Here is a 15590-nt window from a genome sequence, read left to right as displayed (position 1 = left end):
CTATGAAGAAATTCAATAAAACAGGTCAATAAGCATTTATTAAGCACTTTCAGTGTACCAGGCACTGTGTCATTGAATGCTGCCTTAAATGCTGTTGCTGAGTTGTTTTTTTTTTTTTTAACCCCAGAGCTGTCTTTTTTAAATTATAGCTTAATTACATATGGAGAATATTTGAAATATAACTCAGTCAAGTGTCTAGGTCCCTATGAGTCAAGCCATGAAAAGCTACTCATGTCAAATGGCAATTCAGTTGAGTTTTCCACAGAAAAAAGTCAAATATAATTCTAAGATAATAATAGTTCCTTTACATAGTGCTTTTGTAATGCCAGAGAAACTGAGGCAGGAGAGAGATTAGAGAGTTTTTAATATTTTATTAATGGGAAAGTAAGATTGACTGGACAGGACTCTCGTCTCAAATTATCCAGTCAGACAGAGATAACCCCAAAAGGTACCCAGACAGACTTACTCTCCCAAATGCCAAATCGATTCCATTGTCCACTGTAGGCCAGACTGAGGCTGAAGAACTGCTTCCTTTTCTATCCAGAGTGCTGATCTTTTCCCAAGGAACAGACCCAGGTCCTGAGCCCAGGCCTAGGTGGAGACAGAGAGGTCTCCAATCTCTAATCCAGTTCTCAGTTTCTATTATCTCGGTGGGACCTCCAAAATGTAATGCCAGAGAAACTGAGGCAGGAGAGAGATTAGAGAGTTTTTAATATTTTATTAATGGGAGAGTAAGATTGACTGGACAGGACTCTCGTCTCAAATTATCCAGTCAGACAGAGATAAAGATATACTGGGACCAAGGAATTCATGTTGGTCCCAGGTCTGGAGGAGACTATCATCTCAAAGAATCCAGCGTCCAGCATCTACCACCAGCCGCCATTCTCCAGCAATGAATGGAGGAATCTCTAACCTTTATATACCTTTTAGAGACAAAGAAGAGGGAAAGAGTAGGAAAGAGTGGGAAGCCCAGCTGGCAATCAAAAAAGGAACCCAGAGACAGGATGTCTGAATACCCAGAGATAAAGATGTTAGTGAACTATCTTGGAATATTTGAGAGGGATGTTGTAAATTCTCAAAGACAGAAGATAATCAGGAGGTCTACTCTCTTGTTTATCTTGCTTGGGCTAACAATTTATAACCTTAGACTAATTGGTCCTCAGCCTTCATGGACCAGAGGGAGATTTACAGCTTAGGGGAGTAATTAGGAAGACTGAGACAAGGGAAACTTGTACAAGGAAACTGAGTCAGGACAGTTAAAGAGAACTGTGGCATAACACTTTAAGGTTTGCAAAGAACTTTGCATGAATTTCAGTCATTCATTTGACCCTAATAATTGTGAATTGTGAAATAACTGACATTATTATTCCAACTTTACTGATGAGGCTGAAAAAAGGATTTCCTTAGAGACACATTTGAGACAAGATTCAAATTCAGGTCTTCCTGACGTCAAGTCCAACACTATCCACTGAATCACCTAGTTTCCTTAAGAAATGCATATATATATAGATATATAATGTTGGGTTATTTGCTGTCTAGGGGAGGGCAGTTGGAGGAAAGAGAGGGAGAAAAATTTGGAACACAAGGTTTTGTAAAGGTGAATGTTGAAAACTATCTTTGCATGTATTTTGAAAATGAAAAGCTTTTATTAAAGAATAAACTTTAAAAAGGGATAAAGGATATGTATATGTAGGGATTTCTTTAAAAAGTTGCATTTACTTCATTTTCCTTGTGAACCAAAGTATGAAACCACGTCCAATAACTCAAAGAACAACTCCATTGTCCTTATTTTTTCCCACAGTATTGTGATGGCACCCCATTTATATAACATCATCAGGAAAGATGTTTCTTATGAATATTTTTTTTCTAATTGCTGAAGGCTATCTCTTTGGAATAGCAAATTAAAGTTTTCTTTCCACCATATTGCATGTAAATCTTTGTGAAATGCATCATAGCTATCTGCATTCTTAACAATTTATGCTATAGAACATTTACTTTTTCTAGATGAATTAAAGTCCATATTATCTGAACATCAATCATCTGTTTTTATTTATTTTTTTTTGGGGGGGGTCTAGTCTCAGAGTTTCATTAGTGTGAAGAAGTAACCTATGTGGAAACTTCTTCCATCAATGAAAGCCTGCAGCTCTTCTATAATTTATAATTTTAGAAATTTGCCTGTGGCAGTGAGCAATCTATGGTTATATAACTATGCTGGATCAGAAACAGGTCTTAACCCAGGTCTTGCTGAACCCAAGACTAGCATTCTGCATACTATGTCATCACTGCTTCTCATCAGTTATCACATTGTGTTGTAATACAGTGATCGCCTCAGGAGCTACTGACTAATGAAACATTATTTATTTGACTTTATACTAAATAGGCTCAGACAACTATGATTCTCAGTTCTCTTCACCCTCATTGACCCCAACATTTCTTCCAGTTCAAGAGCTCTCTACTGCCTTCAATTGCTTCTTTTTAGTTTAGTGGTCAGCCACTTAAAAAAAAATGCAACCATTCAGCTATCATCTTAGACTCCTTGTCCTTGTGGGGAAATTCAATTCAACAAGCATTTATTAAGTACTTAGCATATTCAAGACGCTGCAATGAGTCTCACCAGTTGTTTTCTACTCTCAGCCTGACAAGCATTCCTAAAAAAATTCTACAAGTCATGGAATCAAAAAATTTCAAAAACACAAACTCAAAGCATAGAAAGTACATCATAAGTGAACATCCAGTCTTTTGTTGTTATTCAGTTGTTTAAGTTAGGCCTGACTCTTAGTGACCCTATTAGGATTTTCTTGGTAAGGATACTGGAATGGTTTGCCATTTCTTTCTCCAGTTCATTTTACAGATAAGGAAACTGAGGCAAACAGGGTTAAGTGATTTGCCCAGGATCACACAGCTAGTAAGCTTCTGAGGCCAGAATTAAATTCAGGCCTTCCTTGGAGACATGGAGCTGCTTAAAAGAATTGGGGGAAGACATCAAGTCATAGGAATCTCATTATTTTTGAATAACTTTAATTGCTAGAAAGTTTTGATTTTTTTCTGAAATCAAGCATAAATTTGTTTTGGATAAAGTTCTGCTCATTGATTTTATTCTTCCCTCTTTGCCAAATAGTAGAAGCCTGATCTATTTTCTACAATAGGCTTTCACCTATTTTAAAGGTGCTTTCATATCCACCCTTTTGAGTGTTCTTTTCTACCAGCTAACAATATTCAATTCTCCCAATTGGTATGAACTCCAGATCTTTCACTATTATGGTTGCCTTTTTCTGGATATTCTCCAGTTGATCAATATCTTTCTTAATGTGGCACCCAGAACTGCAAACAACACTGCAGTCTAAACAGTCAACAATCTGGGAGGAAGTTATACCTTTCTCAATGCAACTGGGCTACCTTAGTTTTGGGGTCCACCAATACTGCTGTATTATGCTGATTATATTTATATAGAGAGTTACCTAGGGACCAGTCCCCATCATTACCAGGAATTATGAATAGCCTTATGTATAACATCTGTAATTGTTATTCATTAAAGCCTCTTTTATCATTTTCTTACTAATATAAGTGAAAATGTCTGCCTCGATTCCTGTTGCTGAGGACTTGACTGATATTCAGTAACCTTTTAACTTCATAGCACTTTACAGAGCCTAGAAAATGGGACAGGATATAGTTAAAAAAAAAAAAAGTACATTCAAAATGGTGGGAAAAGATCAGATGGGAATGATTATAGTGTATCTATAAGGCCATGAGAAGACTAACTTTATGAGGGTAAAAATTTTATGTTAAGGAATAATAAGGCAGCATTAGTAGAAAGAGCATGTCAAATCCCAGCTCTGAAACTTAACTTAGTTCTTTTAGGACTAAAATTGTCTAATTGTTAAACAGTTGATAATGCTGAGCTTCCTTACCTCATTGGGTTGTTGTAAAGAATGTGATATGTAAATGTAAAAGAGATTATTATTATTGTTATAGTGTCAAGTAATTTAGGATCAGATTTTTGAGGACACTGAATGTTAGGTTGAAGACATTGGATTTTATTCCATAAGCACTGAAGAAGACATGGAGCAAGGATATGGAGAGGAATACCAAAGTCTTTTAGAAAATCAGGTTGTTAATGATACCCAAGATGATTATAAGGGATACAAGTCAAGAGTCTACTTCAATTGTTCAACAGGAGATACCTGACCAGATTGGCCAAGAGAGGAGCAGGTAGTTTGTGCAGAAATGGGAAGGGAAAAAAAAAAGGAAAAAATTTAAGAGAGAGAGAGTTTAAATCACTAAGACTTGACAGAACTTAGTGACAGATTGCATCTAGGGGATAAAAAAGAGTGGAGTGTCAAAGTAGCTCCAAAGTTTCAAGACTCTAACTACAGAGGGGTGTCAGTGACAAAAATAGAGAATTTTAGAGGGGAAATGAATTTGGTAAGAAAGATGAAAATATTCATTTGAGACAAGTTGAATTTGAGGTGACTGTGGGAAACTGAAGTGAAGATATTTTACAAGGAATTAAAGAGAGCCTTGAACAAAAATGGGCCACCATGTAATTATAACAACTAAAATTGGCCTTGGAAAAATGTTGAGAAAATGTACCTCTCCCCTTTTGTTGCATATGTGGGGGACTACAGGTATAGAATAATGTATATACTGTTAGACACAGCTGAGGTGTTGATTGTTTTGCTGAACTCTTTCCCTGACTTCTTTCTGTTTTAATCTTTGAAAAAAGAGATGACTTGCTAAGAATGGGAGGGAAAAGGAGGGTCTATTAAGAAATAAATGTGATATAAAAAGTAAAAGTATCAACAAGAACAAAACAAAACTTTAATAAAATAATTTTTAAAATACAACTCTATAGGGGCAGTTATGTAGCACAGTGGATAGAGCACCAGCCCTGAAGTCAGGAGTTTGAATCTGATTCTCAGACACAACACTTCTTAGCTGTGTGACCCACCCTGGGCAAGTCACTTAGCCCCAATTTGCCTCAGCAAAACAAAAACAAAAACAAAATCTCTATTTAAATACAACTTACATTGGCCATGTTTGAAAAAAATCTCAATATATACTAAGACCACCACTTTCTATCTGCAGGTAGGGAGCTTGTTTCATCATGATTCCAGTTGTTTTTAAAAGTCTTTCAAAAAATTGTGATTATTGCATAATCTGTTCTCCTTGTTCTGCTCTCTTCAATATGCATCAATTCCCAGGTTTCTCTGAAACCAACCCTTTCATCATTTCTTAACAAGCAAATCCTTACCTATTATTTCTTAAATTTCACTAATAACTAGATCAGGAAGAGAGACAACAATCTGTGAAGAAAATAGTAGGATAAAAAGTATAGAACTTTTTATATCTGCAATATGCCTTATATGGGGTGGCTAGGTGGCACAGTGAATAGAGCACTAGGCCTGGGATCAGGAAAACCTGTGTTCATATTTAGTCTCAGATGCTTTACTAGCTGTGTGAACCCAAGCAAGTCACTTAAGCTTGTTTGCCTTAGCTTTTCCATCTGTAAAATGAACTGGAGAAGGAAATGACAAACCACTCTAATATCTTTGCAAGAAAACCCCAGATGAAATCACAAAAAGGTAGACACTAATGAAATTGCTAAACCCCAACAACAATACTTACAATTAAAACTATATCAAAATATTTTTTACCTCCAAAAGAAGCCCAGGAGATGCTGTATATCTTTGTACAAGGTAGTTATGAAGCTACTGGTTAGTATTTGATAAATAATAAAAAACTTAATGCAATAACAACAACAGTAATAACAATAATAATATGCAGCTTAGAAAAAAGGTATGAATAATGTATCCTATTAGCATTTCTAGGAAATCATTGTCATCATTATTCTTCATATCATTGTCTTCTTGTTCTTCTTTCTTCTCTTCTTCCTCTTCCTTCTTATTTTCTGTGATTCTGTGATTTCATTCGCATAGAAACTCCCTCAAAGAAACTCCTATTACCACTGCAAATTGGGACCTACTCTTATATTTCTAGTCTTACAAACTTGCCTGCAAGGTATTGAGAAGTTAGGATCACACAGACAGCATGTGTTTACCTGACTCCTATATTAGATCTTTTTCAGCTATACCATGCTACCTCTTTTACAGGGCAGAAAGGAGGAAAGAAAAATGAGTGATTTGACAATTCAGGCTGTAGACAGAACTATAATATGGTTCATTATCCCAAAAGGTTTAGGTTCTATAAGAAATTAGAAAGGGGTAAAGGTAGCAGTTGAATACATATTGGAAATATTAGTTTAGACTATAGATATCAGTGACAATCGAATCTACATTATATATATATATATTAGAAATGTATAAATGGTTTAAAAAAGTAAAGAATTTAAAAATGCCCCCTATTGAGGGTCTTAACAGAGTTATTAATAGCTATTTGAGTGACACAAGGAAAATGCTGAAAGGATTTTTAAATATCCCAAACAATAGGAAAATCTGCTTTCTTTATAAGTATAGTTTGCTCAATACTTTTGTCAATGTTTAAATTAAACTTGTTGCACAGCATATTTTCAGAGGAATATTGTAAAACTTAATAATATAAAACTTAGGTCAGGAAAAAGGTATGTGGAACACAGCTTATTATAGCACAGGCTGTGAAAGACCTATTTGTGACCAGGTACAACAAAAATGAGACAAAGGAACTGTCATTCTTGATCCCAGGTTAATATTTTATATCTTCCTTCTTTCTAATAATGAATGACTACTAACAGTCTCTTTTGAGGAAGGCAGACAGAAAAAGTAAGAACAAATTTCTTCATGTTTATTAAAGTGATCCTCCATTAAATTTCAAAACTTATTCCATCATGCTTTAAAAAAAAATTTCTTCCAAATTTTATATCAATGGTCCTAAAATAACTCCATCTTTCAAATAAAAACACCTGTACTTTTTTATAGCAATATGTGATCACAACACATTTTAAAAGATAGTTATACATTTCAAAAAGGACTTTGCCTTGAAGAATTTTGTAATTGGGTGGGAAATCTTTTAAAATTCTATTACTACAATCATTTCTTTATCATCTAAGCATGATGTTTCTTCTGCTATAAACAGAACAGTGTTTATGAGTCTGTTAAGATCTCTATGGACACTGATACTTCCTATTTGATTTTTCTTTTTTGAAAATCTGCACTGAACTAATTAAATTATGAAGATGGAGAGATAACTTTGCATTGTCCTTTTATATATGCTCACAGTGCCTGCTTTACACTATATAAAATTAGATTACTATATTCCACATTTAATAAATGATGAAATACTCTCAAATATATATCTTGTCAGTAGTCTATTCTAATAAGTAGAGAACAAATTTCCTTTAGGCACTAGTTTTGACTTCTTATCTCTACTTTGATTAATTAAATGACTGACCTAATAAATTTATTAATTTAATAATCATTTATTAAGCACATATAGTACACAAAGACCATAGTAGGTCAGGAAAGTATATAGCATAAACATATAAAATAAAAAAAAAAACAAAAGAAAAATGAAAGGTTCATAAGATCATAGATTAAAAGCTGGAAGAGACCTTGGAGATCATTTATTTTAGTCCTCTCATTTATCAAATTTAAAAGATTATCTTATTTCTATTGATGTCTTTTGTTTTTACATTACATCTATTTATGAATGCATCCTTCCCTTCCCTCCCTCTTCTTCATCCCTTTTAAATCAATGATTTAAAAAGAAAGGGGAGAAATAAGAGTTCAGCAAATAAAACAATACTTGGATGTGTCTGATGCATACAATAATCTATTCAGAAGAGGAGAAGATAAATAAGATGTGATTCTTGCTTCTAAGGCACTTTCTGACCTGAGTTCCTTCTCCTTTGCCTGTTGTAACGGTGATACTAACGAGTAACAGAAATGGTAGAAAGGCTCAAAACTAGAAGAGAGAAGAGAAATGTAGGACATGAGCAATTCAAATAAACTTTCAAACCTCAATTACCTGGCAGCAAATAGTGACTTAACATGATAACACACTAGAAGTGGCTTGTCCATAAAAGAGTTTCTCCCCCATGCTCAGGAAATAGACTTTGCAAAGGCCATAAAAATTTGAGGGTGTGAGGAGGAATATAAAATTAAAAAAAAAAGCAAGAGAAAATAAAAGAATCAGAATATCTCATTAAAACTTTTAGAAATGTCATTTAGTCTAGCTCCCTCATTTTACAGATAGGTAAACTGAGGTGCAAAGAGGTCAAGTGATTTCTCCAAGATCGCACAGGTTTTAACTTAGCAAAGGAGATAACGAAGAGTTAGAGTGACAAGAAAATGAGGAAGCAGATAGGGGCATTAATTGATTCTTCTCCGCTTCCAGCCTCCTTAGGGCTTTTTCAGTAGCTTTTTCACCCTATTCCCAGAAGACCATCCTTCCTATACCATAAATATGTATGATACATTTAAATCACCTTGGGATTAGTGGAGAGCTGGAGAAGGCACAATTTTAGTGGTCTTTCAGCCCAAGTCTGAAAACACATTGGTTAAAACATTCTCTTCTCCTCCTTCAAATAAAACAAAAACACCAGAAATAGAAATTCTATTCCTACTTTCCCATAGTCTAAATATTGACTAATTTGTATGAGCCTGTTTGCAGGAGGGAACCAGGCTTGAGACAAGTCTTGTTACTAAAGAAATAGGAATGCAAAAGGAATAATGCATGGGCCAATAACCCATGAAATGATACATCAATGAATCATTAAAGCAGGAAACTTCCTCATGCCACAAGTAAATAAGGTAGTCCAAATAGTTTTACTGATCCATCTTGCCAGGCTGTTGTCCACACCTAAGTGAATGAATCTGTTTAGACATGAAAAGCAAGGTAATTCTTCCAGACCCAGTCAATGTCTTACAATAAAAAGGGGAACAAAACAATGGTGGAAATTTAGACTCCTCACAGAGCTAGTTTGGTGTTTTTCAATGAAAGAACAATGAACTAAATATCAGCAGACCTGCTTTTAGTCATAGCTCTACCAATGACTTTCTGTGTGACCATGGCCAAATTATTTCACTTCTCTTGGACTCAATTTCCTCATCTGTAAAATGAAAGGTGTCCTACATAACCTCAGACCCCTTTAAGAGCTTGATCATTACTTTGGGAAGTTTCATTTTAAAAGTTCATAATTGATTTCATGAAACAAGAGGTTTGAAAAAATAATCTTAGATATATCTCATTTCCCCCCTCATTACTTACCAAGTTTTAATTTTTTTCTTTAGTCCCTACATTTTATAAGTGGTATTTTCTTTAAAATGATCCTTGTAATACTATATTAATTATTAATGTTTAAATTCTTAAGGAAGTTTTTATTTGATAAAATATTCAATTATAAAACTGGCATTTTACATAAGGCATTACAGAGAGTAAGAAAAGATGCAACTCTTCCAATAATAAGGGAAACACATTCACTCATGAAATGGATATTGAAATCTACTATATGTAATAAAATGTGAACTACTATGAAGGTCATTTTTCTTTTTTGGTCTAGACTTGTGATTTCATTAGTATATTGAATTCCTGGGGAGGTAACCTCCTCTGCCACTGTAGTACTACAATAACTCTATTATTAAGGCTTTAAAGATGACAAATGGGTCTGAGCCATTAAGAGATTGGGTCACTTGCCTAGGATCATATAGCCAGTATGAATCAGAGGCAAAACTTGAACTCAGTTCTGATTGATTTTAATGAAACTCTCTATATCCATGTCTCTCCACTGCGAGAAATGCAAAAAAAAAAAAAAAAAAAAAAAAAAAAAAAAAGAAGAAGAAGAAGAAGAAGAAGAAAACACCAACCATTACTTCATGTTTGAAGAAATTCCAACATGTTGGATGATAATATCTCTAAATTACATTAATTTTCTGGATTAAACTAATGCTAATACTCCCCTAATGAAAAAATCTCTTTTTTTTTTTTAAGCCATCACATAACTAGAATTTCAAGTTCCAATCCTTATGGCAAGAAAATCTTTAGTAATGGTAATTAATTATATGTGAGACCTCAATTTATCAAAGAGTTGAAGTGACTTTGCCTAAAAAAAAAATCCCCAAAACAAAACAAAAATGAATTATCTTTCTATCTGTCCCAGATCTTAATTCTTCCTAATTTTCCCATTACTGTTAAGGAGACCACTATCATCCAATCAATAACCCAAATTCACAATAAAACCTTTTTTCTCTCTCTCTAACCCTATCCTTCCCAATATTCAATTGGTTATCAAGATCTGTCCTACCTTTTTTTTTTTTTTTTTAATAACATGCCTTGTATTTGCCTTTTTTCTCCTCTAAAGCTTCCACATCTCTGGGACAGGCTCTCAACACTTCATTCTTGGACTATTGCAAATGCCTGCTGTTTGGTTTCTCTGCCCCAAGTCTCTCCCCACAACATTCCATCTTCTATTCAGCTGACAAGTTGATTTTCTTAAAGGACAGGTCTGACTATGTCATCTCTTCACCCTCTCTAGTCAATAAATTCCAGTGGCTTCCTATTAAACTAATGCTAATACTCTCTTAATGACAAAAATTCTACTTTTCCCTTATACCTTTTTACACCTTAGCCCCCTGTACTCTGTGATCCAATGACTTCTATGCATAGAATATCATCTGCAGAGACTTTTCTACTGGATGCTCCCTATGCTTGGAGTTATTTCTTTGCTCATCATCCCCTGGCTTCCCTTGCTTCTTTCAAATTTCAGCTAAAATTTCAACTTGTGCAAAAAGCTTTTCCCAACTTCCTTTGTATTATGCCTCCTTTTTGCTGATTATTCCCAATTTATCCTGTATATAGCTTTTCTGTTTGTCTCCTCCATTAGAAGATAAGCTCCTTTAAAACAAGGTGTGGATTTGTTGTTGTTTGTTTATGCTTGTTTTATGTGTGTGTGTATATTTTATTTTGTTTTTTTCCCTTTCTTTGTACCCCAGCATTAGCACAGTACCTGGCACAGACTTTTAATAAATACTAGTTGATTTAGTATGACAAGTAGTAATAGAGTGGTAATAGAGACTACCTAGCATGAGATGTTTCCAGGAGGGCAAGATCAGGCATGATGTAATAGTATTTAATTGGGCTTACTTTAGCCCTGTGAGAGCTAATATAGTAATGGCAGCAGGGGACTGTGGCCCTGCATGTGAGGTGTTCTTCTGTACCTTGTTCACTGCTTGCATGTCAAGTAGCTCTGCAATCATCTGTGCTCTGGGTGAGGATCACTAGGAACCAAATATCTATTATCATTAAATCAACTGAATTGATTTTAAAGGGAAGGGGAGGCTCTATAAACCCTATCATTTCTTCCCTCTAAAATGAGTGACCTTAACCATCCTGCCATTTTTAATCTTACATCAAGTATTTCTTATAACAGTATCTTTTTCTTAGCCAAATAATTATCATTCCATTAAATATACAGAACTTATGATCTTTATTAGCCCTTTGGGATATAGAGTAAGGAATTACAATTCATTGCAATGATGTTTAGATTACTACAATGTCAAATATAATACTTATATATGTTGCCTCTAGATTTGTTACTATCACCCCTTGATGAGAGAAAGGTATGAAAGTTACCTAGCAATGCAATTTTCTATTGAAAGATTAATTCTGGAGATTTCAACTAAGCATTCTTGGTTATGTTTTGTAAAAAAAAAAAAAAAAAAAAAAAAAGGCTATCCTCTATTTGAATCATCAAAATCTCATACAGATATAGTCATATGATTGCTTCCCCAAAAAGTTCAAATATTGCTTAAACTGCTTTGACATACTATACACATATTATTTGATGAATATTTTATTATTGTTCCAGGAAAAGCTTTTAAAGGAATACATAAGCCAGCAATTATAGTGAAAGAATGTCTCATTCTCAGGGATGGTAGGAATGCCAGTTCTATGCTGCCTAACTAGAAGATGGACTCATTCACAACAGCCTAATTATTTAATCGCACATTCAAATGTTGAACCAGCAAACATCACATATAGTTCATCTTCTCCCACTTTACCACCAATGAAGACCACACAAAAAAACAATTTTTGTCCAATAAAGAACTTTGAAGGAATATTCAACTCAGTTTGAATAAATTAGAGAGATTCATTCTGCTCATGTGTGGCAATTATTAATCTTTCCTTAACAATTATCCAAACCCTGACTTGGAAAATCTATTCAGCAGAAGGCTTGATTAAATAATATTGATGATGAAATTGATAGTCCTTGCCCTCAATGGTTAAATTCAGTTGCTGGATTATAAACTCTAAAAAGTTATGCCCAAACAAGTTCCTAGGTCCAACTATAAAAACACTCAAGTTTTTGAAAGGGGATTTTAAAATTATATATTTTTATGTTTAATTTCCAAACTTCAATGAAAATAAATAATTTATATAGACAACATAGAGGAGGTAAAGGGGTGACACAAACATTTAAGGAAATATTTAGTATCATTATATTATTTAAATTGAATTTGAGAAACTCCAAGATAAATAGTTCTTGGTTTATTCTGTTGGGGTTATTTTTATATTATGCTTGGCTACTTAAGTTCATAATGTTAACTACATGATAGCAAATACAATGTTTTTATGAAAAGTTGTATGTGTCCTTAGTGAATGGCTTGTATCATCAAACAATTCTTTTAGAAAATAGAGTCTACAATCATTACATGTAGTAACTAAAAAGTCATTTCCCAACATGAGGAAGTGTGTCTAAAAGACTTGAAAGTTGTATTTTGAAACTGATTTTTCAGTTCAACGGTTAGTTTGCCTATTTGACAAATTTACAAACATCAAAACAGTACCAAAGTTGGTATTTCCAAAAGGTATTCTCTGCAAGTATTACAGAACTTGTGAGAAATATGGTCAATGCATAACTACAGTTCTTGTCAATATATTACTGAAAAAAGCTGTAGTTAGCAAGGCACATAAGTCAGGGGCCTCTTTTAAGTCGACAGGAAACAATACAGGAAAAAGCTGTTACTATGGTTTTCTTTCTTAGCCTCTCTTTACCTCCTTCTTAAATGGCCTTTAAAATAAATATATGCCATTAAGAAAGGCATGTCCTTTAATTCAAGTGATAGCTTTGCAAATTTTCAGTATAATTAATTGTGAATGGCAGGGTTTAAAACAAGGCTGAATTTGTGATTCAGTGTTGTTCTTTTCCTCTTACCTGTACAGCCTCTATTTCTATAATAAAGGAAATCTCTTGGAACTGTGCCTTGTCATGGAATAGCATCTCTAAGAGCTTATGTTTCAAATCCCTAGGATATTTTTTTGAATGTCCCCAAAGGGGTCTGTATGTACAAATCAACTTGACCCCTTCCTAAATACAAACATCTTCCCTTCCCCCTTATGTTCTCTCTGCATTATTTCATAGCCCTTAAATTTCCATCTTCAATTTCATACTATTTCAGTATATTGTGCAAAATTGAAAGAAAGAAAAGCTTATGGCTATAATGTCAAAGGTAAGATTTAGCCACAGAATATGTATTATTCTAGATACAGAACTTAATGACAGAAATCAAGACACCAGATTTTCAAAAATCTCCATTCCATCACATTGCTTATATTGTGGATGAGAAACACTACATTTCATAAACAAAGATGCTTTTACTGAAAAAAAAAAGTGCAAGCTGAGGTTGTAAAATTGTTTTTGAAAATGCTTCTCAATATTAAAAGGAATTACTGTCTTTCAAGATTACTGTGGGTTATCATTGCAAAACCACTACTCAGACAAGGAAAGCTCAGGAGGCAAAGAATCCACTGTTTCAATTCAGTGCCGCTGGCTAGCCGGGGGATGGAAAGTAGCACCATGGGGAGAGACCTGGACCTGGGTAAGTTCCATGTGCAGTCAGAATGGTAAGTGTAATAAGGTTCACCAAAAGTACATTGATACTAAACATTTTTTAAAAATTAGAACAGTAAGTTCTTTGAGCATTAAGTATGAAATATTTGTTGGTTGGCACTAACAAATGCATCAATGAGAACAGATGCATAGTTTCCCTTGAATGCATGCCCTCTGAAATTAAAATGGCAAGCAGAAAACGATCCTATCCTTTTCTATAATACAATCTGGCTTTAAGACAAATGCATTAGATGGCAAGTGTTTTCCTTTTCATGTAAAATAAAGACATGCTAATAAACTGTGCATAATATGCTGTTCCTTTGATTTTTTTCCTGCCCATTAACTCCATATCCATCTTTTGCCATCTGTCCATGATAGTTTTTTAGTTAACTAAATGCTTTTTTTTTTTGCCTTATGTTCAGAGTACAAAAAGATCAAAGTCCACACTTCTTACAATCTAACTATAACAGCACTTAAGTCTTTGAAAGGGTATTTTTAAATTATAATTTATTTATATTCACATTTCCCAAACTTCAAGGGAAACAGATTAGTTATATACAGAGGAGTCCATGCTACATTTTGCTCAAGAAAAAAAAATCAGCTTCCAGGACATTTTAAGTGCAGAACAGAGAGAGGGGAAAAAAGCATGAATAGGCAAACCTGCTACAGGAAATGCCGCAGAATGCAAATGAACTCAGTAGCCCTGAAAAATTAATATTTGTTTCACCTACCAGCATTATCCATGTCTCAGTAGTGGAAAAGCAGAGTTCTGTACACCGGCAGCTTCTGCTCTTCTCCTCCTCTAATGGAGTACCCTGCCCTTCCCCTGATCATCAGCCCTTGCTGGCACACAGAGCATACTTCATGCACTGTCTGCAGTAGACATCGCCAGGAAATTTATATCTCCAAGGATGACAAACAGCCATTAGCTCCATTACAGGCTGATTAAGAGAGTCTGAGCCTATCAAGAAGATACTTGAATCCACCAGGGTTTTCACCTCTCTTCTGAGCAAAGGAGAGAGAGAGAAAAAATCCCACTGCAACATTGCATGTGCTGCACATTTCTGAAAAGGAGAAATACCACTTACGACTGGGAATTTTTTTTTTCAGGAGACTAGAGCAAACATTAGCAAGAAGACACATATTAAGAGAGAAATATTTTTAAATAACTGACCTTTCCTAGTACATGAGTTTTAATTTAAATAGATAAGATTTTTTTTGAGAAAGTTGGAACAATTTTTTAAAATTAAAATACAAAATGTCTTTTAATAGCTAACTAAAAAATAAAGTATAGTTATATTTGAATATTGTAAACTAGAATTATTTTTATATTTCTCACAAATTATTTTGGGACCCCTTTATAATATAATTTCAAAGTAAAGGAAATCATCTTTAATAAATATGCAATTCATGGATTCTGTGCTAGAAATAATGCACATCCTCAAATTCAAAATCTTCAAGTTAAGAAAAAAAAAGGAAAAAGACCCAACCATTTTATTCTTTAAAAATTCTCTTTTGATTGGAGTTAAAAAAATTCAAAAGCACCCTAAAACAAATTAAAATAATTAAATGCATGAAAAATTGTTATGTGCAAAAGGATGAGAAGGGAGAAGGAGTAATATCCATGTAACTCAATCTTTCTACATTACCAGAAGAGATTTACAAAAGAGACATGATTTGACTTGTATTATGATAAATCTTGAGTAGAAAGTGAGGATTTATATATTTATAAGTGAGGATTTTATTATTATAAAAGTTAGTGTGAATACTG

At 34.0% G+C, this 15590-nt stretch overlaps 1 protein-coding gene across 1 annotated transcript in view; it reads right to left on the bottom strand.

The window, feature by feature from the left end:
* PHACTR2 (phosphatase and actin regulator 2) overlaps window positions 1–14797 on the bottom strand; it is a 247433-nt gene extending 232636 nt beyond the window's left edge. The window contains exon 1 of the mRNA XM_051997880.1: window positions 14551–14797. Within this exon, the coding sequence (XP_051853840.1) occupies window positions 14551–14563 (13 nt within the window). The 5' untranslated portion in view covers window positions 14564–14797. The remainder of the gene's footprint in view (window positions 1–14550) is intronic.
* Window positions 14798–15590: the final 793 nt, after the last annotated feature.

Source organism: Antechinus flavipes, chromosome 4 (genome assembly GCF_016432865.1).
Source record: "Antechinus flavipes isolate AdamAnt ecotype Samford, QLD, Australia chromosome 4, AdamAnt_v2, whole genome shotgun sequence".
Classification (NCBI taxonomy): domain Eukaryota; kingdom Metazoa; phylum Chordata; class Mammalia; order Dasyuromorphia; family Dasyuridae; genus Antechinus; species Antechinus flavipes.
This window is presented reverse-complemented; position numbering and strand designations above follow the sequence as displayed.